Consider the following 22,783-nt stretch of genomic DNA (forward strand, 5'->3'; position numbering starts at 1 on the left):
CGGCTCGCCGAGGCCGAGAGCGGGCCCGGCGGGCCCCCGGCGCGCTCGGGCCCGGGCGGAGGCGGAGGGGCCGCGCTCCTCCCTCGCCGCCCCCGCCATGGCCGACAACGAGAAGCTGGACAACCAGCGCCTCAAGAACTTCAAGAACAAAGGCCGCGACCTGGAGGTGAGCGCGGCGGGGCCCGGCCGCGGCGCCCGCCCTGAGCCCGCGGGGAGGCGGGAGCGCCGCTCCCGGGAGGGGAGGGCAGGCCGGGCAGGGAGGGAGGAAGGAGCCGCCGAGGCCGCGCTGTGGGGCGGGCGCGGCCGGGCCTGTGGGCGCCTGGCGAGGGGCAGCGGCCGCGCCCGCCCGGCGCCGCTCCGGGGGCTCCGCGGCCCCTCGGGCCCGGCAGCGGCGGCCTCTCCCCCCGGGCGGCTGCGCCCGCTGGAGCCCGGCCCGGCCCTGCCCCAGCGGCCCCGGTTCGGGGAGGGTTTTCCTGAATTCCTGCAGGAGCAATCTCTCCGAGCAGCCCCTAAAAGCCTGAGTCAGGATTAGGGCCCAGTTGGGTGTTCTGCTGCGTGTCTCCAGGATACCTAATTAAATAAATAATGCCCTAACCTTTATAGTAAAGATTATTTTTAAAAGGTCTCTTTTATTTTCGTTTTTTAATTTTTTTTTTTAATATTTCTGGTTTTTGCTCAGATAGTTGAGAAGTAGCTCTGGCTTGTAGCACGGAGCCCCTGAACTTTTTGGTGGCTCAATTATTTGAGCTGTGAAGGTGCTTCCTAAACACAGCAGGATACGTAATTAACTAGGAGTTTCCTTAGGAAATAGTTACATTTTAAAATTAGGTATCAATCCTCATCTTTAAACGCTCGTCCAAGAGTGCTGGTTGGAGCTTAAAATTGTCTGTATGGGGTTCTGGACAAGAATTTTGGCATTCTCATGGCTGTTGTTCACTAGCCTCAAACTGTTTCTTCTGTTTTCCATAATATTCCAGTCTTTCATATGAAGACAGTACGATGTTTCAAAAGAAAAAATTAATTTATGTCTCTGGCATTAATTAAAACGTCAACCAAGTTTCCCAGAAGTCTGTAACACCTCAATTTTTAACCTGTCCAATGAGATGGATAAAACAGTTTATTATTTAGAGATGTCCGAAGTTTTGGCAAAAATATTGGGAGTGGGGATAATTAATTGCTCTGTTTGCTAGCAGGGTAGTGAGGTTGGTTGGTAACCTCTTGCTTTAGCTGTTAATTTGTTCTTATATAAATTCTGTTACCACTAAATAGACGACTGTAGGGAGGCATGTTTAGGAATGCACACAGAATGTGCTGTTATAGTGAAAAATGGGATTAATGGGAAGATAGAGGTTGGAATTTGGCTGTTTTGGTGCAGAGTTTTAAGGGAAAAGGGCTGAAGCAGGGAGGGTTCAAGATGGACACATGCAGGTAACACCACGTGTGAGTGTGTCAGGAGGCAGGGAAGCTCTTCAGTCATTTTTTTTTATTTGCTGCTGCGCTTAAACGCCTTTTTCCACAGTCAAAACCCACTGCTGGGCCGTGTTAAATTTTAGAGAGTGACATTTATCCAGCAAATCCTGGAGCACACGCCTGCTCCCTAAAATAACCACGGTGCAGGGCTATTTTTCATACAATAGCTCAGGCTTCTGGCTGTCCTTCCTGCTCATTAACTGCTTACACATCACATCGGTCATTAGCGTGAGGGAATTGGTGGTGCCCACTCACAGCCAAGGTCCTGGCGTAGGACAGCTCCTAAATCCAACTTCCAGGGCTGGTTGGGCAGAAAGTTGTGTATTTACTTCACAGAGGAAGCCAACATTTGATCTTTATCTCCTTCTCTCCTCCACTCCTCCCCCTTTTTATCTCTGCTGAAATTCTGTTTGGTCCTGGGTTGTTTTTACAAAACCATCATTTTTTTTTAAATATTCCATGGCAATTCACTTCTAGAGAAATAAGAATAATTTTGGTGAATCCCAAATGAAGAGATTTCTCGAGGTTATGAAAGGTTGCCATGTTGTGAATTGCAAACTTCCTAAAAATGTTATCTGTTAATTCCATGTGCTCAGATCAGTCCATTGACAGTCACAGTGCCAGCAGTTCCTGTCACATTGTCCTTGCCTTCCAGGTTTTACATATTCACAGGAAGTCCTTGTATTTCTGACAAAAATCAGGGAGTTTCCTGAATTTCCTACATTTTATCCCTTAAAGTATCAAGCATTTATTTACCTTTCTGGATAGTTAACAAGCTGAAGTTGGACTTTTTTTTTTTTTTTTTTTTTTCCCTTCCCAAAGTGCTTCTGAAAATACAAATTCTGGCCTGGAAAAAAGAAAGCAAACCTTAACACAAGCACCTGTTTTACATAAGGTGTTTAGCAAAATTCCTTCATATGCTGAAGTCTTGGGTAAGCATTGCCTGCACTGGCACGTTGTAAATAATTGCTGCCATGTGTTTGGAGAGGACAGATTGGTGATGACACTGGGAATAGAGGGATTCACTGGGACCAGAAATCTCCAATACCTCCTTGTCCTTTCACTTATTTATGCTCCTGCTCAAAGGAATACACGGTGTAATAAAGTTTTTAATACTGGGAGAGTTGCTGCTGGGAGAGCAGTGATTTGGAGCTAATACTGAGGCAGCATCTCTGGGGGGTTTTAAGATTTCTGGTCAGTGCTTGCAACATTCTTTTAGGGTCTTCAAGATTTTAGAGCTGTGGGGGAAAAATAGAATTGGTTCAGCACAAAGAGGAGCCTTAAAAACTGCAGGAGTGGCCACAGTTTTTCTCTTTAACGTCCAGCCCCAGAATCTGACTTGAAGAAGGGCTTATCTGGACTCTGATATTAAATTATGCAAATACTTAGCCATTAGGGAGCTGGGTAAGGTGACTTTTCTCATCTTGTGCCTTCAGTGAGGAACAGGTTTTACTTGAGCTTTTTTTTTCCCCTTGGATAAGAAAGGATGAGCTGTTTTTTACTGTTTATTGTGGGTATGGCTGTGCTGACACCCAATTTTCTTTCCAACCTTTATTTTTAATGGTAATACCACAGAGCTTGGCATTAAATACCAGATCTTTACTGTATAAAGACCAGATAAGTGCAGATTGTTCATTGTGTCTGTGATAGTTTTATGAACAATTTGAGTTTAAACAATGCCTTTTTAGCTCTGCATTTAGGGGTCTTGGTTTGGGAAGGGTTGCAGAGTTTTGGGGTGTTTTATTTGCTTCATTTTGTTTCACCTGGTGATTCAACATTTTGTTTTCTCTTGGTGGTTGTTGCCTGCTGCAGCATTCCAATCTGACTGACATTTAAGGTTTTTTTTTTTTGAAATGAAATAAAAACTGTTTCATACATTTTATTTCTCTGGAAATCCTGGAAGAATCTGCTGAGTTCCTGCTGGCCTTTTCTTCCCTGACTCACCTGTGTTGCTGGGCAGGAGATTAAGGATTGCTTTAACAGTGCCAGCACAGGAGAGGTGTTAAATAGAGATTTCTGCTCTGTAATTGAGAGATGCATGAAGGGAAATGATGATAATTCCGTGATGCAGAGCACTTCAAAACTAATTTTGGAGCAGCCATTGCATCAAGATGCTTTAAGATCAGCAGTGTCAGGATTTTAAGAGTTGCCAGTATCATTCACTGGACTTGAAAAATACCAATATATTTGTGAACACCAAGGCAGCTCCAGAGGAGTGAAGGAAAGGTGGTGGTGTAAGATATATTGAATATTGCAGGTACTTTGAAGCTTTTCAACCTCTTCTGTATCCCACACAAAATAGTCTGCTTGGGATTAAATATGGAAGAAATGAAGGAGAGCAGGAATTTCACTCACTGAGATAAAAATAGGTTCCTTTAAGCTGACTTGGAGTTCTGTGGTGAAGCTCATCCATCTTGTCGCTTTCAAATGATCCTGAGATATTTGTATGAGGCATTTTCTTTGCCATGCACAGCTTCTCCTGGAAAAATGGGGCTGGTAGCACATGTAATGTCATATTGATTTTTATTTTTCTATCTGTAACTCACATTCCCATTTTCATGCTGAAGGGGGAAGAGTTGCTGAGATGTGATTTCAGGGGGTGTCTTGGGTTGGCTTTATGGTCGCAAAGCATTTTTATCAGTGATCTTGAGAGTAGACTTCATTGCTCCAGTTTGTAATTGTGATAGGATTTGTATAGGAGGGGAATACTGGATGGAGGAGGGCCTGAATCACTGGATATAACTGGGGGAAAATAGTCTGGTTTCACGTGTCCATGCCTTGGGGAGTGTTTTTTGTTTTTATTTTGAGTCCCAGACCACACTGGTGCTGGTAGCAACTTCCTGGGAAGGAAGGATGTCACAACCAACTCTTAATTTACAGTAACTGTTGACTTTGCAGTTCCCCAACAGAAACAATGTGCCTTCGGAAACCATTCCTTGGGATGAGAGGAGTAGCCAAAGTTCTACAGTTACTTGTGTGCTGTCAGACCTTCCTGTTGTAGGTGTAGAAACAGAGTGGAATATTTTATAACAGCAAAAAAAAAAAAACACCACACCCTGCACAGGAGTGAGCACAGGCTGTGTGTGGTGGCAGCTGAGTTCCTGATGTGTTCAGGGAAGGAGGAAGGGTCAGAATCCCTTTCCAGGTGTATTTAGGAAGGACTGGTGGATCCCAGCTGCTCCTGCTGTGGCACTGGGAATGTTCCTCGTGTTGTTGTGAAAACCCCCAGAATGTCTCAGGATCCTGCAGGCATCACTAACACGAGATTTTAATGATAAGCTGAAGGGCTCAGTCATGACTAATGGTCAGAAATAGCCCTTATGATAAATCTGAAGCTAAATATAATTGAAAAAAGGAGGATGGAGGGGTGGCCATCACAGGCTGACAGAAATAGATCGGATCATTTGATTTTTGATGTAGCAAATGGCAAACAGGATCCAGTGACTGAAAGAGCCATATGAATTCCTGACGAAGTGGTGTGTGTTTTTCAATTGGAGCCCTTCCCAGGACCATTCTGAACTCTGCTTTAAAACCCTTTCTGGTGAGAGTGGTGTCCTGCTCACAGCTGCGTTGTTGCAAGCTGGGAGCTGATTCGGATAACTCAGATCTCCCCCAGAACAGAAGGAATAATCGCCCACGTGCCAAGACACCACCATCCCTCATTTCTGCCCTTTGAGCTGTTTTCCAAAAGGCAGCACAAGTTGATCTTGACTCTGCTTGGCATTTTAGTTTCTCCAAACTATTCCATCTCTAGCTGGGGTGGTGATGCTGGGAAACTCCGTGGCAGAGCTGACTTCAGTTCTCATTTGTTGTGCTTTTCCTCTTCCTCAGAGGATGAGCAGTGCCAGGTTGACCTGTAACTATTCTGTCAACAGACTCTGTTTACACAGAGAATGATTTGGAGCCCAGTTTTGGCAAATTGTGCTTAAGAGTGACTTCACTAGTGGCTTGTCTTTTCATGTGAAGGCTTTTGTGATTCCAAGGTGTGCAGGTAGGAATTACCTCTTCATGGCAGGCAGGAATTCAACCAAGGGCCTGTCAGCTTGTGGCAGGAGGGAGAACATTATTTGTGTTCCAGCAGAGGCTCTTTTAAAGTCTCATCGACTGCAGATATGATTTTTCAAGTAAAGAATCTTCTAAATGACACATCTGAGGCTTTTTTTCTTGTAATATTTGTTTTGGTCCCACTCAGTTCTCCCTGTGTCAGCAGCAGCTTTGCTGTGACCAGCAGTGTCATCCTTGGGGGCTTCGAAGAGCCATCCCTCTCCCAGGGCAGCTTTTGGATAGGAATGCTGATTTTCTTGGGTTGTGGTTTGGGAAGGTGCTAAAAGTCCTGTGAGATCATCAGGGGTGTGGTACAGTTCTGCAATCCGATTATCAGAGGGATTCCTCACATTATTTTCATCTTGGATATGCCAGATTAGTGGAGCTTGGAGAAACTACACTGAGCATTTGAGAGTAGGAGCCTGTAGTAGGTAAGTCAGGTGTAAAGCTGCAGCATCTTTCCAAAGCCTGTAAGTGCTGGGTGGTATCCAGCAGTGGATCAGCGTCTCTTGGAGCTCAGAGAAATGTTCATGGAGTGTTTCCTGCCCTCAGCTCTGCTCTTCAGAGCTGCATCCATTGGCCTGGGGGGTCTGGGCGTTCCTGGGGAATCCCAGGCTGTGCTTTGCTGGGGAATCCCAGGCTGATGCTGACCGGCACTTCAGTGTTGGGATGCTCTGAACTCCTCCCCTCTGGCTCTTCCCAGGTTGCTGCAGCTGCTCCTGGGCACTTTGCCTTTTCCAGAGCAGGAAGCTGTCACTGGGGGGAGGTTGGAATTTTTCCTCACCTGTTTGTTTTTCTGACCATGAAAAGTTCTGCCTCCAGAGCAGCAGGAAACCATCCCTTCTGTTCCACTTTTTCTTATCCTTACATTTTTCTTAGCTCCTTCCTTTGAGGAGCTAAAGTGTCGTGCTTGGCTGAAATTTGATCGGATGAACTGCACATTCTTTTTGATAGAAATAATTATGCTTTGAAAGTGAAGCTTTTAATGCTTATCTTCAGATCTCTTTGCTGTTCAGGAGGTCTGGCTGCTGTTCCTTTTCCTTCTGTCCTGTGCTCGGGAACTTGCAGCTTTCCCTGGGCTTGTGAAAGTTTAGTCACAATAAAAATGGAATTGTTTGGAACTTTGCTGTTCTCATCCACTGTGAAGTTCAAAGAATAAAATCACTCCAGACTGATTTATTTTTCTGTTTTCACTGCAGTAGCACAAGCAGCAGTAAACCAATTTATGTATATTTACAATTGATTTTTTTTTCCTGAATGCTGTCAATGGCAGCTGTAGAGAAAATGACCAAAAAAAACCATTGCTCTTAGAATGTCAAAGGTTTTATGTGGGTTTCATTTATAAATAATAGTTCTGTAACTCAGCTTGGCTTACAGGGTCTCTTAATTTGAGTAAAGTTATTTCACTGTATATTGCCATGGTCTTTATAATGCTTTTGGTGCTGCTTTATGCACAACTCCTTTCAATTTTGCCCTTTAAAGGACATGATTTTATTCCTGATTCCTTTTTTCCTCAACATGAAGGCTCAGGAGAGTGTTTTACTATGAAATAACAGAAATATTGTAGTTATTTCCATTCCTGTAGGACTTCTACTTTTATGATGACAATTAAACCCTATGTGTAAAAGTTTGTTTAAAGTGCATGAACTGAAATAGTTGTACAAGAACTTTTTAAATTGGTTGAAATTCAGATTATGATGTATTTTGATCTTGATTCTTTCCAGACTATGAGAAGACAAAGAAATGAAGTTGTTGTGGAGTTGAGAAAGGTGAGATGAGCATTATTATTCTTTTATATTATTCTTCCTATGTTCTTACTTTAGTAAAATGTAAGAGTTTTTGTTGAAGACTTGAAAGTTCAGAAGTTACCACACCTGCTACTGGGAGTCCCATAATTTTTGTCCTGAAAACCAGGGGTTTATTTGGAAGCTAATAAAGGGAATCATTCTTGCACTTCCAATTAGGTTTTTAAAGATTTATAAGAAGCTTGGGTTTGCCTTTGAAAAATCAGCTGTTTCTGCAGGCAGGAAGTTATTTCCTTACAAGTGAAAGTGGAAGAGTGTGAAGGTAACACTGGAATTGTTGGAAAAAAGGAGTCACAACTGGAATTAGTTTCCTTCTGGGCTGAAGAGAAAACCTCTGGGAATTGCTGCGTCCTGTTAGAAATGATGACAAATAGGTTGGAATGTTGATGGATGTGTGCACATAAAACTTCCAGCACAAGTTGGATGCAGGATGTTTTAGGAAGAAGTAATCCCCAGAGTGTGCTTCTCTGTGCAGCCCTTTCCAACTTTCTTTTGTTGGAAATTTTAACAATATCAATGACAGCAACTTGATGATGCTTGTTTAAAACAGAAGCTTCTCTTCCCTACTTAACACCCCTACACCCCATAAATCCAAGTTTTAAAGGTGTTCCATCATTTTTCTCTTTAAGAACAAAAGAGATGAACATCTCCTAAAGAGAAGGAATGTTCCCCATGAAGATATCTGTGAAGATTCTGATATAGATGGGGACTTTAGAGTGGTAAGAATTAACTCCCAGTGATTTCTTCTTTTTGCATACTTGAAAGACATTCAGAATTTCTAACTGCTTTTTGCCTCTGTTTTCTAGCAAAACACTTCTTTGGAGGCAATAGTACAGGTAAAAACAATTAAATTGTTTGAATATTCTTCATGTCATGATATCAGATGTATGAAAAATCTAATTTTTCTTATTTTAGAATGCTTCAAGTGACAACCAGGGTATTCAGTTAAGTGCTGTGCAGGCAGCAAGGTAAGAACACATTTTTCTCAAATATCCTGATTTTATTCTTATTTTATCATGCTCTTAAGGTCAGAAAATGTGTTCCATCTTAACTGAAATTGTATGTAATGGTTTTTAAAAAGAAAATAGGACTTTAAAGAAATCAAAATACAGACCTTTTAAGTAGTGTGGATTTTCTTTACATGTAAACACCGGGATTTATTTGGTGCAAACTTGATGCTCTTCACAGAGTAAAATACACATTTTAAAGGACTATAAAATCTTTGGCTTTAAGTGCAAAAAGATCTGAGTATCTCCTTTGCTGGGTAGAGGAGGAAGAAGCTGTAGGAGGGTAGAACTGGATAACTCTGATCTTTATTTTCCTGACTGGTGATAAACTTCCGAAGTAGAGAAAACATGGAATGAAATGGCCAGTGGATGTAATGGCTTTGCTTTTCCAGTAGCTCAGTAACTTCACTTTGGGGGATTATTTTCACTTAAAGAGGAGGAAAAAAAATCCTGCTGGGTCTTGGGGAGGAGGAGAGAAGCACTTGGGAAGGGATTCCCAGCCCAGGAGGAGCAGTTTGGTTGTTGGGGCTCCACTGGTGATTCCCAAACTCAACCACAGGAAGCCTTTACTGACCTGCTCCAGTGTCAGGACCGATCCCTTTTTGAGTGGAAAGTTGGATTAAACAACTGCCTGCTCCTTTCCAGGCAGGATTTTTCTGTAATCTGCTTTTTTTCTCCTTTCCTGCACAGGAAGCTGCTGTCCAGTGACCGCAACCCACCCATTGATGACCTAATAAAATCAGGAATATTACCTATTTTAGTGCACTGCCTTGAAAGAGATGACAAGTGAGTTTTGCCAAAACTCAAAACCTTGCACCAATTCTTGCTGTTTAGCTGACGTGCCACTCACTTGGATAATAATTACTGTACTTTTTCTTTCTCTGCAGTCCTTCCTTACAGTTTGAAGCTGCGTGGGCTTTGACAAACATTGCCTCTGGAACCTCGGAACAAACCCAGGCTGTAGTTCAATCCAGTGAGTCCTGCAGGGTTTGAGTTGCTTCCATCCACATGTGGGATTTGGTTGGAATCAGGTTGTCAGTCAAGGCACTGAAGGAGCTGCTGCCAGGTGTTTACCTCTGGCATCACACACCTGGTTCTGGCTTCATTTTCTCAGGGTTGAAACTCACTTGAGTTTCCTAATGGTGAGCAGCATCTTCTGGAAACTCAGAGTATCTTAGCAGAGTTGATGTCTGCTGGTTTCCAGTTTTCAAACCCCACCAAAACTCACCAAAAATTTGAAATAAAAGCAAACAACTCCTCTGAAAAGTTCCCTGTGGTGAAGAGGGAAGAAAATTCATGGACCCAGAGGGTGCCTGATGTTGAACCCTTCCAAAATCAAGTTGAATTAAAAAACCTGTCCTTCCTATTTTGAGGCATCTGAAACATGGGAAGGAATTGTTGTTGGACTTGGAATCTGAGTTGCCAGGCAAAGCAAACCTTGTTCTGTACTCCAAGCATGTCCTAAGTTGAAGCTAAGCTTCTGCTGCTCAATCAGAACTAAGTGGGCAGGATTTTTAATTGGGTGAACAAACCAGAGGTTCTTGAAGAATCACAGATATTTTGAAATGAGCTTTTCCTAAAATTTAGGGAAAAAAATACACAAAACCTAGGTTGGCTGCAAGATCAGTTGCTTCTACTTTTGCAAACTCAGTGTTAAGAGCCTGTGAACTTTGATAGAATTTTTTTCACCCTTATAGGATGTACCTTTGGTAATACTTTTAACTTTCCTTTTTCCCCATCCTCTTCCTTTCCCAGTTGCATTCTGAATTTTCTTTGGGAAATGTAATCAACAGATAATCTATCCCACCTCTGATCTAGAACACTTTATATTTACACCTGATTTATCAATGGTTTGAGCACTTCTTTGAGTGATTTCTGTAGGTCTGTATTGCACTCTTAGTCAGTTTAATAGCTGTGACATATGAAATTATGATTTATTTCAATTAAAAAGATGCTCTGTTGTAATTTTTCCGTAAGAATTTTTTAATCTGCTTGCTGGAGATGTTTTTTCTCCTGGCATATGGACATTGTAAATACCCTTATTTAGCAGGAAATAAGAATCCTGCTGATATGTTGTTTCTCTACTAAAACGGGTTTTACATCAAGAAATAATCTAACTAAAAATACCAGTTTCTCTTGAAATATGTGAAGTAAATGGGTTCTTTACAGACTAAGCTATTATGTAAGCAAGGACCTTAGTGCTGGGGGAGAATAAAACAGGATCAATTATCTAAATGTGGAGCCCTTTCCTGCCCTCTTCCTACATTCCCACTCCTTAATGGAGCTCTGTTCCTGCCTATTCTCAAGTTGCTTCATTTGAATGGGTGAGTTTGGTCTTTGTTGCTACTTTGCACTTGGGTCTGGTGCATAACTTAGCAGAGAATTTCTGAATTCAATAAATGGAACTAAATTTGGATCCTGACAAGCTCCAGTAAACTTGAGACTTGCAAACAAATTGAATGTCAGGGGTTTAATATTCTCAAGTGCAGGTTCTGTAAGAACATGCAGCAAAGGAAGAATTACTGCAGTGTTTTATTTCAGTATCACCTGGGAAATTAGTGAAGCTTTGGCCAGTTCTTAACAGGACAAAAATGTCTCATGTGAGAGTTAATTTTGTGAATTATTTGCCCTTTTGAGATGCGTTTTCTAACCATTTCCCTGGGTTATTTTTGTACCTTTCAGATGCTGTGCCGCTTTTCCTGAGACTGCTGCATTCACCTCATCAAAATGTTTGTGAGCAAGCTGTGTGGGCTTTAGGAAATATCATAGGTGGGTGTTACTCCTGCCACCACAAACTTCCAGGAATGTTTCATTAGTGTTTGGAAACTTTGTCAAGGAATCTCCAGGAATATGTTGGGCTCTCCACTGTCCTTGGTGGTTTGGTGTTGTCTGTCACCCCTCTCCTTTACCCACCACCATAAATCCATAAATGATGGGATGTTTTCTGTTAAAATACCACTGATTGTGTCTCCTGCAGGTGATGGACCCCAGTGTAGAGATTATGTTATTAGTCTTGGAGTAGTGAAGCCACTGCTGTCCTTCATCAGCCCCTCCATCCCCATCACCTTCCTAAGGAATGTCACCTGGGTCATGGTCAACCTGTGCCGCCACAAAGACCCCCCTCCACCGATGGAAACCATCCAGGAGGTGATGGAATTGCTCTGGAGTGGGATTGAACTCCAGCTCAGTGTTTGTCTGCCTTGAAAGTAACCCTCAGGTGTTTCTTTCCCCCCTCAGATCCTGCCAGCGCTCTGTGTTTTAATTCACCACACGGATGTAAATGTGAGTGACCCCTCTTAAAGCCACTTCCAGCTTCTGCTGTAGTTTTTTAGCTGAAATATAAAATAAAAATCTGTGATGTTCCCTTTGATTAGGACAAACTTCTTTTGATATCTATTAACGGCTTACTTTAAAATACTGATGTTATTTTTAAATAGTGATGTTTTTCCCTGATATTTCTGTTTTTGCAAGTGTTTATTTGCATGTACTTTCCCTGCATTTCTAACTGAAACTACATTTTATTTTTATTTCTGTGAGCATTCATTCACAAATAAAACCAGGATGTTTTTGCCTGGTGCTTAAATTTGTAATGAAAATCAGTGTCTGCTGGACATGTCACATGTCAGGGTTAGATGTCACTTCTGAGGTGTGTTAAATGTGAAATTGCTATTTAATTGTGAAGTAAAGGAGAAAAACTTGATTGAAATTATGAAATAAGTCAGATTTTTACCTAAACAAAAATCAGAACTTAATTTAATGATTTTTTGCTTGGTAAAGAAGTTGTAGCTGAGTTAAGTTAATGGCAGCAGTCAAAATACGTCTACTTTAACTTTACTATTCGTATAGCAAATATGGGATTTAATTTCTTGTCTCTAAGTAGGTGAAATTAAGTTCATTTGAATTTTTGAAATGGCTGCACTGGTGAGCCAGTGAAGAGCTGTCAGCTGAAACAACACTCAATATTTTTACAAGCTGCCAGTTGAAATGCTCACATTTACTGCTGTTCAGACTGGCTTTTCTGTGTGTGAATGCACACACACATTAATTTAAATTAATTTTAAATTGTTCTAGAAATGTACATTATTTTGGTGCTATTTCTGTGCAGTGGACAGAGCTGTTGTTTTTTCCTGTCAGATATTGGTAGATACAGTCTGGGCACTCTCCTATCTAACGGATGCTGGCAATGAGCAGATCCAGATGGTGATAGACTCTGGAATTGTCCCTCATTTGGTTCCTCTCCTCAGCCACCAGGAAGTTAAAGTCCAGGTAACTTTGGATCACATGGAGGAAGTGACCCCCAAAATGTGCTACTACAGAAAATGCTGCTTTCTTTTTATAGCTCATGTTGAAATGTAAAGAATATTTTTTTCCTGTGGGCTGCAGCATTTGCATAAAACCTTTTATGTGCTCAGCTAGGAAAATATTTGCTGAAAAAATGTTGGTTTTTAAAGGAAATGTTTTGTTTTCAGACGGCTGCACTGAGAGCTGTGGGGAACATCGTCACTGGCACCGATGAGCAGACACAGGTAGTTCTCAACTGTGAAGCTCTCTCACATTTCCCAGCACTTCTGACACATCCCAAAGAAAAAATTAATAAGGTGAGCAACACCAGGGATTTGACTTGATTGATGACTTTGAATCCAAGCTAAGCCAAATATAAATGTTGTGTAGTGTCATAAAGATGTGAATAATTGACTCCTTCCACCAGTTTGTGGCAAATTTCAGCAAATACTGATTTTTTTTTTTTCCTGGAAATTCATATCTGTAGGAAAGTCTCTTAGGAGCTGCAGACTTGTGCTTGACAAGAATGTCAATGTTTGTAGGAAATCAAAGCTTTCTCTTATAAATCTGGCTGACTTAAAAGTTGAGAGTTCTCAATTAGTGAAATGTCACCTTAATTAAACTGACTCTCTTGGAAGTGATGAAACAGAGATAATTGGGGGTGTGTGTGGATGGAGTGTGTGTGAGAAAGGGAATTATCCCAGAGTCAGGCTGGGGGTGGGGATTGAGTGTGGATGTGAGGAAAGGGCTCTCATGGGGGCACTGATGGCAGTGCTGAGGCCGGAGTGCATCTGAGGCGTGTTGGGCACCTCGGGGGCCCCTCTGCAACACTGCCAGTGATTAAAGCCCCAAGCAAGCCCACCAGGAGAGCCCAGGCAGCCCAAATCTCTACCAGGGTCAGCAGTGATCCTGTGATCTGATCTCGGAGAGTCAGTGAAGTACAAACATTGCTGAACCTCATGTTGAGAGAAATACTCGGCTAAAAAGTCATTCAGAGAGGTTGGGAAAGGAATTGAATGGTGGAAGGTTTCTGGGAAGGGAGAAATCTATCAGCTGTAAGATTTTGAGAAGTTGATACTCTGAATATATGTAAATTTTTATGTGAAACTGTTGCTTCTTGGTTAAAGTGTAGATTCCCACCGTAAAAGGGAGGTGAGGGCTCTGAATTTAATTCAGGGAGGGGCTGCTGGGGGAGAGATCTGGTTTTGCTTTCCCAGGCTCCTGCTCTTGGGTATTGCTGGGAGGAGAGTCCTGGACTTGTGGACAGAATGAGCATAAAGAGTCATAAACTTAAAGAGTATTGTTAAAAATCAAGTGTTTATTTAATAGTGCTGCATTTTCTTGAAGCTAAGAAGAGCCATTAGGAAGGAGGTAAAGAACTGTCTCCTACACTGCCGTGTCTGGAACACACAGTGCTGCCAGGCATCTTGGCCATCAGCTGAAACCTGCCTATTGGCAGTGCTGGAAGCAATTACAAGTGCTCATTTGGGATTTTCTCTCTCCAAATAATTTTTTCTTTAAATTTGAAGCATTTGGTTGAAGCTGGTAACAGTGAAAGACTGAGGAGTCTTGTGGAGTCTCCTAAGGTGAGATTGTCCCTTTGGTTTGTCTCAGCAAGAACTCAGCTCTGCACAGTGAGGCTGATTGAATACTTGGTTGTATTTAAGCTTGGCCAGTTGCAGTGGACATAAGTTACATGGAGTCTTTCTCTCAACTAATTCCTGATCCTTTCCTTTTGCAGGAAGCAGTGTGGTTCCTATCCAACATCACTGCAGGAAACCAGCAGCAAGTTCAGGCAGTAATAGATGCAAACCTCGTTCCAATGATAATACATCTTCTAGATAAGGTCAGATCCCAAGCACTGGTGTTGGGCCTTCAAATCCTGCGTTCCTTTCCAGCTGTTGGGCCTTGGTGTGTTTTAAAACACGACTTCCCAAACCATATTGGGTCCTCAAGGATCTCCGTGTCAGAAAGAAGGAACAGCTAAAAGCACGTGGGAAGTATTTAGGGGAGACAACAAATAACACAGAGCTGCTCACAAATAGCTCTGTTCAGTGCCAATTTATTGATCTGTGAGGAAAGGGTGGAGACTTTTCCATTTGATGACAGCCCGAGCTGAGGAACTGGAGCAGCCCCAGCAGCAGCGTGTGCAGTGCCTTATCACAGCTCAGCCCGAGTGCTGAGCTCTCCCTGCAGGATGTGACAGCTGCTGATAAGGACTGGGAGAGTGCAGTGCTGCAGTTCTTGCTTGCTTTGATGTAAACAAAGTTCCCCTCCCCTGGAAGATCAGTTGCAAGATGTGGTTGTAGGGGAGGGATGAACACAGAGAGACTCAAACAGCCACAGGATTTATTTGTTACTTTCCCAGAAACTGATACAGTGACACCATGCAGAGGGGACTGTAACAAATACAGCTTTTGTGGGAATATACTGCCTGACATAAACCCTGGGATGACTGTTCCTGTCTCTGGTTGTGCTTTCAGGGTGACTTTGGTACCCAGAAAGAAGCTGCTTGGGCAATAAGCAACTTAACAATCAGTGGGAGAAAAGACCAGGTGAGTCCAGCTTTAGGAAAACTTCCATTCCTGTCTTGGGAAGTGCCAGGGTTATGGATGTCTCTGTTCCTCCACTGTTCAGTAGCTCTTCCCTTCTGCACATGGGATTTAAGAGTGGCCTTCAGTTGTTTCTGGAGTGACCTGAGATCAGGAGCATCAGTGGGGGTTTGGTTGGAAGCTCTTCTGTTGGGATGAGTGACTCCAGTCAGGCTCTGATGGGATTCTCGAACATTCCACATTTCTTTTTACCTTTTTTCCCCAACCACAAGGATGTGATAATTCAAAGGACAGTAACCAATCAGTAGAAATACACAAGTCTCCTGTAATCCCAGAGTATGAGATTAGTGGCAGGGTTGGGGTGGTGCTGTCACTCTTCAGAGAAGAGGTTGAAACTCCTTATCCTAACACTGAAGAATTCACAGTATCTGCTGGGTTTGTGTTGTAGATCCTAAATCTAGTACCCAAATGTTACCTTTGAATGCTCTAAGAAGGGATTCCTGAAGTGGCCACTGCAGAATGCTCTGGCTGGGTGGCTGACTGAGTACTTGGACTTGCTGGAATATGTTTGCCTCTGTGCTTGTGCTGCTGCCATGTTCCTGCTGTAACTCTTGGCTTTTTCCCCCTCAGGTGGCTTACTTAATTCAACAAAATGTAATTCCTCCCTTTTGCAATTTGCTGACAGTAAAAGATGCACAAGTTGTGCAAGTGGTTCTGGATGGACTAAGTAATATATTAAAAATGGCTGAAGAGGAAGCAGAAACCATAGCCAATCTTATAGAAGAGTGTGGAGGTAGGAGGAGCAATATTTTAATCACTTCTTCAGGGATCACTGCTTTGGCCTCCTGCTTGTGTTGGGTTTATTGTTGGCACAGATGTTTTAAGCAAACTTTTCTAAAGTGCCCTTTTCATGCCTATCAGGTGAATATCCACAGCTCTTCCTAAGTTCATAATCAAAATGCAGAGGAGCAGGATAATGGCAGTAAAATTTATTAGGTGCTGATTTTGTAACAGTCTGGCATATTAGACAAATTAGTGTAATTAACAGACACTAAATTAGTCAGTGTGGGCATGGTGTGCTTACCTTAATTATGCACAAGTCATGGCCAGGTGAACTTGAAAAAAAATAATTCTACAAACAATGGTTGTAAAAATGCAATAACTTTAATTTCCTCATGGCTTTGAGACTTTCTCCATGTTGGTTGTGGTTTAAGTTGACTGAAACTTTTCTGGGATGAAAGAAAAACTTGGGCATAGGTAAGAAACTCTGTGGGATTTGTTAACATGGAGTAGAATAATCTTTAAAATGCCAGATCTTGAGGGAGGGCAGAAAGTGATTGGTGGTGGCTGGGAGGAGAAAAAAGGTGTTTGTGCCAAAACTCAGCTTGTCAGAGCTTCAAGATTTCTATGTGCTGTACATCTGTGTTTATATGTATAAAACACATATAAATGTGCCAGGTGGGTTTAACAGCATCCTATTCATAACCAGATTATTCCTAACTCTATTCCCAGCTGTGTTTCAATTGCTTTGTTGGAAGCTGTTTGGCCTGAATTTGGTGTTCTCATTTCTCTGGTGTGTTTGTTGCAGGCCTGGAGAAAATTGAACAGCTACAAAACCATGAAAATGAAGACATCTACAAACTGGCTTATGAGATCATTGATCAGTTCTTCTCTTCAGATGATGTGAGTGTGGCATTCCCTGCAGTGTGCTCATTGTTTTCATTTATAAATCTGGCTCAGGAGAAAGGCAGCAGCCCCAGAGCTGCTCTGTGACGCTGGTTGGGCTCAGGGAAGAATGAGCCCTTGTTTGAACCTATTGCATCTCCTACCATTGCTCATGATGAAGCATCTAAAGAAGATCTGATGCCTAATTTAAGCCTCATCTCTAGGGATTAAAATCCCAGGCTGTGAATAGTTCCCTCAACTCCCAGCCCCTGCCTGAGCGTGACATTTCACATTTGATAAGCTCCCTGCTGACTCCAGGGCTGAGGCTGCTGCTTAAGAAACAAAGCAGTTGGAATAGTTGAAGAATTTCAGGGGTGGAATGTGCTGATCAGGACCGTTGTTTCCATGTCAAACATGTAACATAAACCAAAGGAAGGGTTGGTTTGTGTGCACTTCCAGTCACAGGGGTTAATTGCAGAGGCAGGGAATGCAGCCCTGGCAGTCTGTGCCATGCAGGGAGGGGTTTCTCCTTGGTTGAAGAACTGCAGAAATGGTCAAGCTCAGCTGCACTCATGGCCTATTTTCACTTGGAAGATTATTTTGTGCTGGAGTTTCACTTTTATGTGAACAACAAAAGATCCAAGCCTTGTTTAGGAGCTCAGCTTTTGCATATACAGGCAGACTTTGAGTTAATGCAGTGTCAGTTTGGTAGCCACAGTTTGGGCTTAATCCTTCCTTGGCTCAATGGTGCTGCTCTTCTCCTAAGAACTGAGACAGTTTCTAAGACTGCCTGAAGGCTTTCCAGGAGGGAAAAGTGTGTAAACAAGAGGGTTTTAGGTGCCACGTAGCCTTTCCTGCTAAGTACAAACTAAAACATTTGGGCTTAAATTACTTCATTTTAGTGCTCTGACAAAATGAGGGGAAGGAATGGCAGGACTGGATGCAAGGAGGTGGAGAGAGCTGCTTTTGGGATTGTCCAGCTCCTGTGTGGTGAGGTTTGGTTGTGTCCCTGCTCATGATGTTGCCATTCCATTGCAGATTGATGAAGATCCAAGCCTTGTTCCAGAAGCAATACAAGGCGGAACATTTGGTTTCAATTCATCTGCCAATGTACCAGCAGAAGGGTTCCAGTTTTAGAGTGGTATTTTGGAAGTTTAGGTACAATGCAGCACTGAATAAAAAAAAAAAAAGGTTTGATCCATCAATCTTGGCTCATGGGATCCGCTGCTGCATTAAATCGGGAAAGAAAATGTGAAGATTTCATTTGGAATCACAGAAAAGCCCAAATGAAGTCAAGATGGCGAGTGGGTGCGAGTGAGAATGAGTGGCAAAATGTAATGACAAACTTCACACTGAATGCTTCTTTAGATTGTTCAAAGAAAAAGGGCTACAGGTCACAGATCTTCAGTGCCTGAGAAGGAACACCGACTTCCTAGAGCACTTGGGGGAACGCAGTACTCTCATCATCAGCCTCGTAAGCATAAGAGAATAGGATGCCCACACAATGCAAGGAGAACGAGCCCAGGCCTTGCTCTGAAGCCCCGTGTGAATGGCCAGCGTGGAGTGAGTGTCTGCACCCGCTGCCCTGGAGCCAGGCTGTGGCCGGGGCTGCCCTGGGGCCAGGCTGTGGCCCCTGGGGCCGGGCCGTGGCCAGCCCGGGGCTGTGGCCAGCCTGGGGCCGTGGCCAGCCCGGGGCCGGGCGTGTGCGCGAGAGAGTGGTTGTGATGTGTCTGTGAACGCATGCGAGCTTGAGTTGCCTCCAGGGGCTGAGAACCTAAAATCATCCAATGAGTTCATAAGTGTTGACTTACACTGGACACACAAAGACCGGTTTAGCAGCAGACTCTGGTTTACTCCTGCAGCCTGTGTTTTTTCTCTTTTTTTTGTTTTGGTTTATTTTTTTTTTTTCCCCCCTCTTATTTTTTCTTCCAGTTCTTTTTCATTTCTTTTCCTGTTACGGCTTCTTAGTTGTTTGTAAAGTCAGAATTTCAGGAAGGCTTCCCTGTGCATTTGCACCAGATGAATGTTTGATGTTATGAAAAGCTTTTCCATATCATCAAAACTAATTTGTAGATTTTTGCATGGAAAAAACAAACAAACAAAAAAAATCATACATTTCCCTTCAAACTAGACTGTGTTGCAGTACACAAGTTGCCATAATAGTAGAAAGCAGTAAAATGTGGTAAAACCTCATCCTTTTCATTTTCAAAGATAACATGAAGACCTTTGCATGTGGTATTCTCCAGCATAGTTCATTTTTAGATTTTGTTGAGTCCTGTAACCAAAATGTTTCTGTTGTGGTAGGATACCGTGCTGTGTTTCAATGTTACTTGTTTTCAAACTTTGTTTTCTATGAAAATGATATGGAAATGTCTAAAAATGAAATTTGGTGCATATGTACTGCCGAATAAAGACCGAAAAAAAGAGGTGTGAATAGATGTACAAATCAAGTCATGGTTTGAACACCTTTAATATGCCTAATCCAATTGTTTTAGACTCTTTTTATCTTAGATGTAGGCAGCCATGAACAATCTATTTTGAGCCACTTTAGAGAGAAAAAAAAACTTTGTATTTTTAAAACTTGCACAAAAAGGATGCAAGTGTTTTTATAATTGGAGGAATGCCTCAGTTTTGAGGTCCTGCACACTAAATTCAAGGTGATGTTACAAATTTGTACAAACTGAACTCTTGATAAGGTGGCTCATTGTAGGAAATGCTGTGCCTTCCCCTTTGAGCACAAGTGTTGCATGAACAACAGTTTGCTATAATAAAACATCCCAGATTAGCCACCATTAGCATCTATATCTACCTTGTGTTTTAAAATCAGCTGGTAATTCTGAAACACTGTAGAATGGATAAAGATTATTTTGTGATCATAACTCTTTGTTGGACTAGAGTATTTTTGCAGCATTCCTTGTCATCAGAAACATGGTTAAAAGTTTAAAACTAGAAGCAGCGGAAAACTAGCTTGTGAATTTATCCAAGTAGAGTGCAGGCTAGGCTGTCTTGGGGAAATAAACATTAAAACTTGCAACTCTGCTGCTGTGGCTGGTTCTTTATAGAATACTCACATTTTCCATCATCAAGCACAGGGATTATTTGAAGAAAGTGACTTTTAAAGGCTCTGGGATGAGGTTTTTACCTCAATGTTTGTGTGTTGTAGTGAAAGCACGGAATAATTTTGGTAGTTTTTAACATTTATACCAAATTTATCTAATTACCTCTGTGTGTTCACTAAATAAATCAGGGCTGTTTTCTTGGAAAATGCAGGGAATCCATGGAGGAGGGAAATGAAATCGTTTTTATGGAAGTTCCAATGCTCTAAGGAAAATTCTACCCAGTAAATAACAATTTTCACCCTCAAACACCTTTGTGAGGGATGTTGTGTAGAAAAGTGCTGTTTTACAAAACTAACTTGTTGGGGTAAGAGGAGAACAGGTATTTGTGGCAACTTCTCAATTTCTAAAAACAAAATTCCACCAAAACTCTCTTAATTACTGCCAAAAAATGCCTTTTTGGGCAGTTCCTTGGTTCAATATACCTACAGAAAATTCCCTTGAGTTAGTGCTGCTCCAGCTTTTTCCCTCTTTGGTGGGCTTGGGTTTTGGGTGGGTTCTTTAACTGTGAAATTCTCTTCCCCTGCTTCACAGCAGCTCCTGTCACTGACTTAACTCACCAAAATAAGGAAAAGTGAAATGTTCCGGCCTCCACAGGGTGGCACCACTGGAGCTCTCCAGCAGCGAACCTGCAGCCGCTTTGAGCAACGCCTTTTCCCCCAAAATCTGCATTTTGAGGTGATGGAGTTGATTACATTGTTGGGGAAAAGGGGATTTGTTTGGGAATCTTGGGATACCAACAAGAAATAACTTGGGCATTGCCTCAGGGAATACTCAGCACTGAGGCTGGATGTTGTGTCCATGTAGATGTTATATTTATTAAAATATCCTGTAGTTCAGAGTAAAAAACTACCTTTTCAGCTGAGTTTAGGATAGAAAATGGAAAAAGATTTAAAACATTAAAAGGACAAAAATGAATCCACAAATCAGCTGTGCCAGGTGGGAATTTTTATTTCAAGGGGGAAAAAAAAAAAACAGCTGCCCTGGAATTTTAGGATCTGGGAAGAAGAATAAGCTGGGTGGAAAGGGATTTCTTAAGAGAAGTTGATCCTTTTTCTGCTGAAGTGGGCTTGCCCCTGGTTGTGTGAAGCTTTTCAGCATTCCCTGGATCGTGGAGCCCTGGACAGATCTCATCCCATCTTCCTTCCCAGCTATTCCCAGTAAGTTGTTAATTTCTGGTTTGGGAGTGGGACAGGCTGTTAAAAATCCTGATTTCTGCATAGAATGTTGAGATAATGAACAAATTAAAAGGATTTCAAGGAAAATGAAACGCTGGCAGAGGCAGCTTAATAACTCCAGAATGTGTTCATATTGAACCTCGTAGACTTTTTGCCACTTTTAACTATAAATGTTTCCTCAGCTCTGCGTGTCACCAAATTCCTGGCAGGAAAGCTGGTCCTGAGGCTGGAAGCAATTAGAGGAGTCTTGCATCTGGATCAAATAGACTTGGGGAGAGGAAACTTAGTAGCTGCAAATGTGTCAAGTTTACAAACTCGCTCAGACTAAGTTTTAGCTACTGGTCCAGTGAAACTCGGGAGGCACACGAAAGTCACTGGAAAAGTTAATATTGCTGCAGTATCCACAGGAAAGTGGCTGGAAACTTAATTTCCATAAAACCATTCCCATTTTTGCTTGCCAATGCATGATAAATCCTGTATTTATCCTGCTGGTTTGGTGTGCCCCAAAGCTGAGGAAGAATTTTCCTTAAGTTGTCATTAAAATGGTCACATGTCAATACTTTTTATTTTAAATTTCTGTAGAGCAGCACTGAAAGCTGCTCTTAGTAGAAAAGGACCAATTTTGGGGAACTTTCAATGGCAGCTATTGGTAACTCTGTTCCAGAAGTTTTATAATTTGAGGAAAGGCAGATGATGGTCAGACTTCCTCTCAGCAGTACAGATCATGGGTTTAATCACGGATTTAATTCCTGGAATGGCAGTTTGCACTTTAAATGCTGCTTCATCTTGAATTGTTAAGTAGATAAAATAGGTGAAAACCAGTGTATGTTCTTAACATCACTTGGTTGTATTGTAAATTATTGTCAAAAGCTCCCTTATTTTCCTCTCCACTAGTTTTCCCCTTAAGATTTTCCTGCTGTGTTGAAGGGGAGTAATAGAGGGAAAGCATTACAATAATTTTTAATTCTGGATTATGTAGGCTGAGTACTCCTGGAGTTAAGGATCAGCATGTTCCCATCCACCACCACAAAAATCAGAGTGTGGAGCAGCACCTTTGGAGAAACAGTCAATAGATTTAGACTTTGCTGAGCCTGGTATTATCAGCACAGCTTCACACAGAAAAGAGCAATTACAGCTCATAGTGCTGTAAACTTCGTGCCTCTCACCTAAACTGTGGTGGGTAATTTGTAATTAGAGCATGAGGGGTTTTACTGTTTGAAACATAATTCCAGCCGTTTCCCAGATATGTGTAATGCTTTCTACACAGTGGTTTTAAGACATGTTTAGGGAAGTTTTGAAGGATGGTGCATTATGATTTACATCACAGCATTAAATGAGTTTCGTTTCTCTTTCAAATTCACTTTGTAATAGCTGAGAATAACTTCGGTGAACTGCAAATTACTAGAGAACAATCTGGAATATGAGAAAAGCCTTCATTGGGTGAATCTCTGCCCCTCCCCACCCTCCCGGGGAGGAATTCCTTCCCAGTATCCCACCTAACCCTGCCCTCTGGCAGTGGAAGCCGTTTCCTGTGTCCTGCACGATGTAAAAATTCTCTCGGCTGTCTTCGGCAGCCAGGGCAGATAAATGAGCCTCAAAGAATAGATGAAATAATTCTAATTTCCGTGGTTAGCAGCTGGCACAAGGTGCGCTCGTGTAGCTCCG

General features: G+C 42.2%; 1 protein-coding gene, 1 long non-coding RNA gene and 1 other non-coding gene across 5 annotated transcripts; 2 read left to right on the forward strand and 1 right to left on the reverse strand.

Annotated features, from left to right (window-relative positions):
• Window positions 1-15: 15 nt before the first annotated feature.
• On the forward strand, window positions 16-19,858 carry KPNA4 (karyopherin subunit alpha 4). 3 transcript variants are annotated; one of them, XM_048313871.1, is made up of 18 exons: window positions 18-166; window positions 7,239-7,283; window positions 7,949-8,038; window positions 8,126-8,155; window positions 8,235-8,287; window positions 9,017-9,112; window positions 9,214-9,299; window positions 11,009-11,095; window positions 11,304-11,473; window positions 11,564-11,608; window positions 12,461-12,592; window positions 12,796-12,924; window positions 14,137-14,193; window positions 14,349-14,453; window positions 15,091-15,162; window positions 15,790-15,952; window positions 16,748-16,842; window positions 17,863-18,029. In XM_048313871.1, exons 1-18 carry the CDS (start codon window positions 98-100, stop codon window positions 17,959-17,961), a joined length of 1,623 nt encoding a protein of 540 aa, XP_048169828.1. In that variant the 5' UTR covers window positions 18-97; the 3' UTR covers window positions 17,962-18,029. The 3 variants fall into 3 exon arrangements, with proteins under 3 accessions (XP_048169829.1, XP_048169828.1, XP_048169830.1); XM_048313872.1 differs by lacking the exon at window positions 15,790-15,952 and having other exon boundaries at window positions 16-166; window positions 17,863-19,858; XM_048313873.1 differs by lacking the exon at window positions 14,137-14,193 and having other exon boundaries at window positions 19-166.
• LOC125331253 lies at window positions 13,240-13,532 on the forward strand. Its single transcript, XR_007205953.1, has one exon. It is a non-coding gene; the product is annotated as a small Cajal body-specific RNA 7 (non-coding RNA).
• A 1,015-nt stretch (window positions 19,859-20,873) lies between the features above and the next one.
• LOC125330603 lies at window positions 20,874-22,680 on the reverse strand. The gene is made up of 2 exons (XR_007205634.1): window positions 22,615-22,680; window positions 20,874-21,155 (listed from the first exon to the last, which is right to left on the reverse strand). It is a non-coding gene; the product is annotated as an uncharacterized LOC125330603 (long non-coding RNA).
• Between the last annotated feature and the right edge of the window lie 103 nt (window positions 22,681-22,783).

The sequence above is a fragment of the Corvus hawaiiensis genome, chromosome 10, assembly GCF_020740725.1.
Source record: "Corvus hawaiiensis isolate bCorHaw1 chromosome 10, bCorHaw1.pri.cur, whole genome shotgun sequence".
In the NCBI taxonomy this organism is placed as follows: domain Eukaryota; kingdom Metazoa; phylum Chordata; class Aves; order Passeriformes; family Corvidae; genus Corvus; species Corvus hawaiiensis.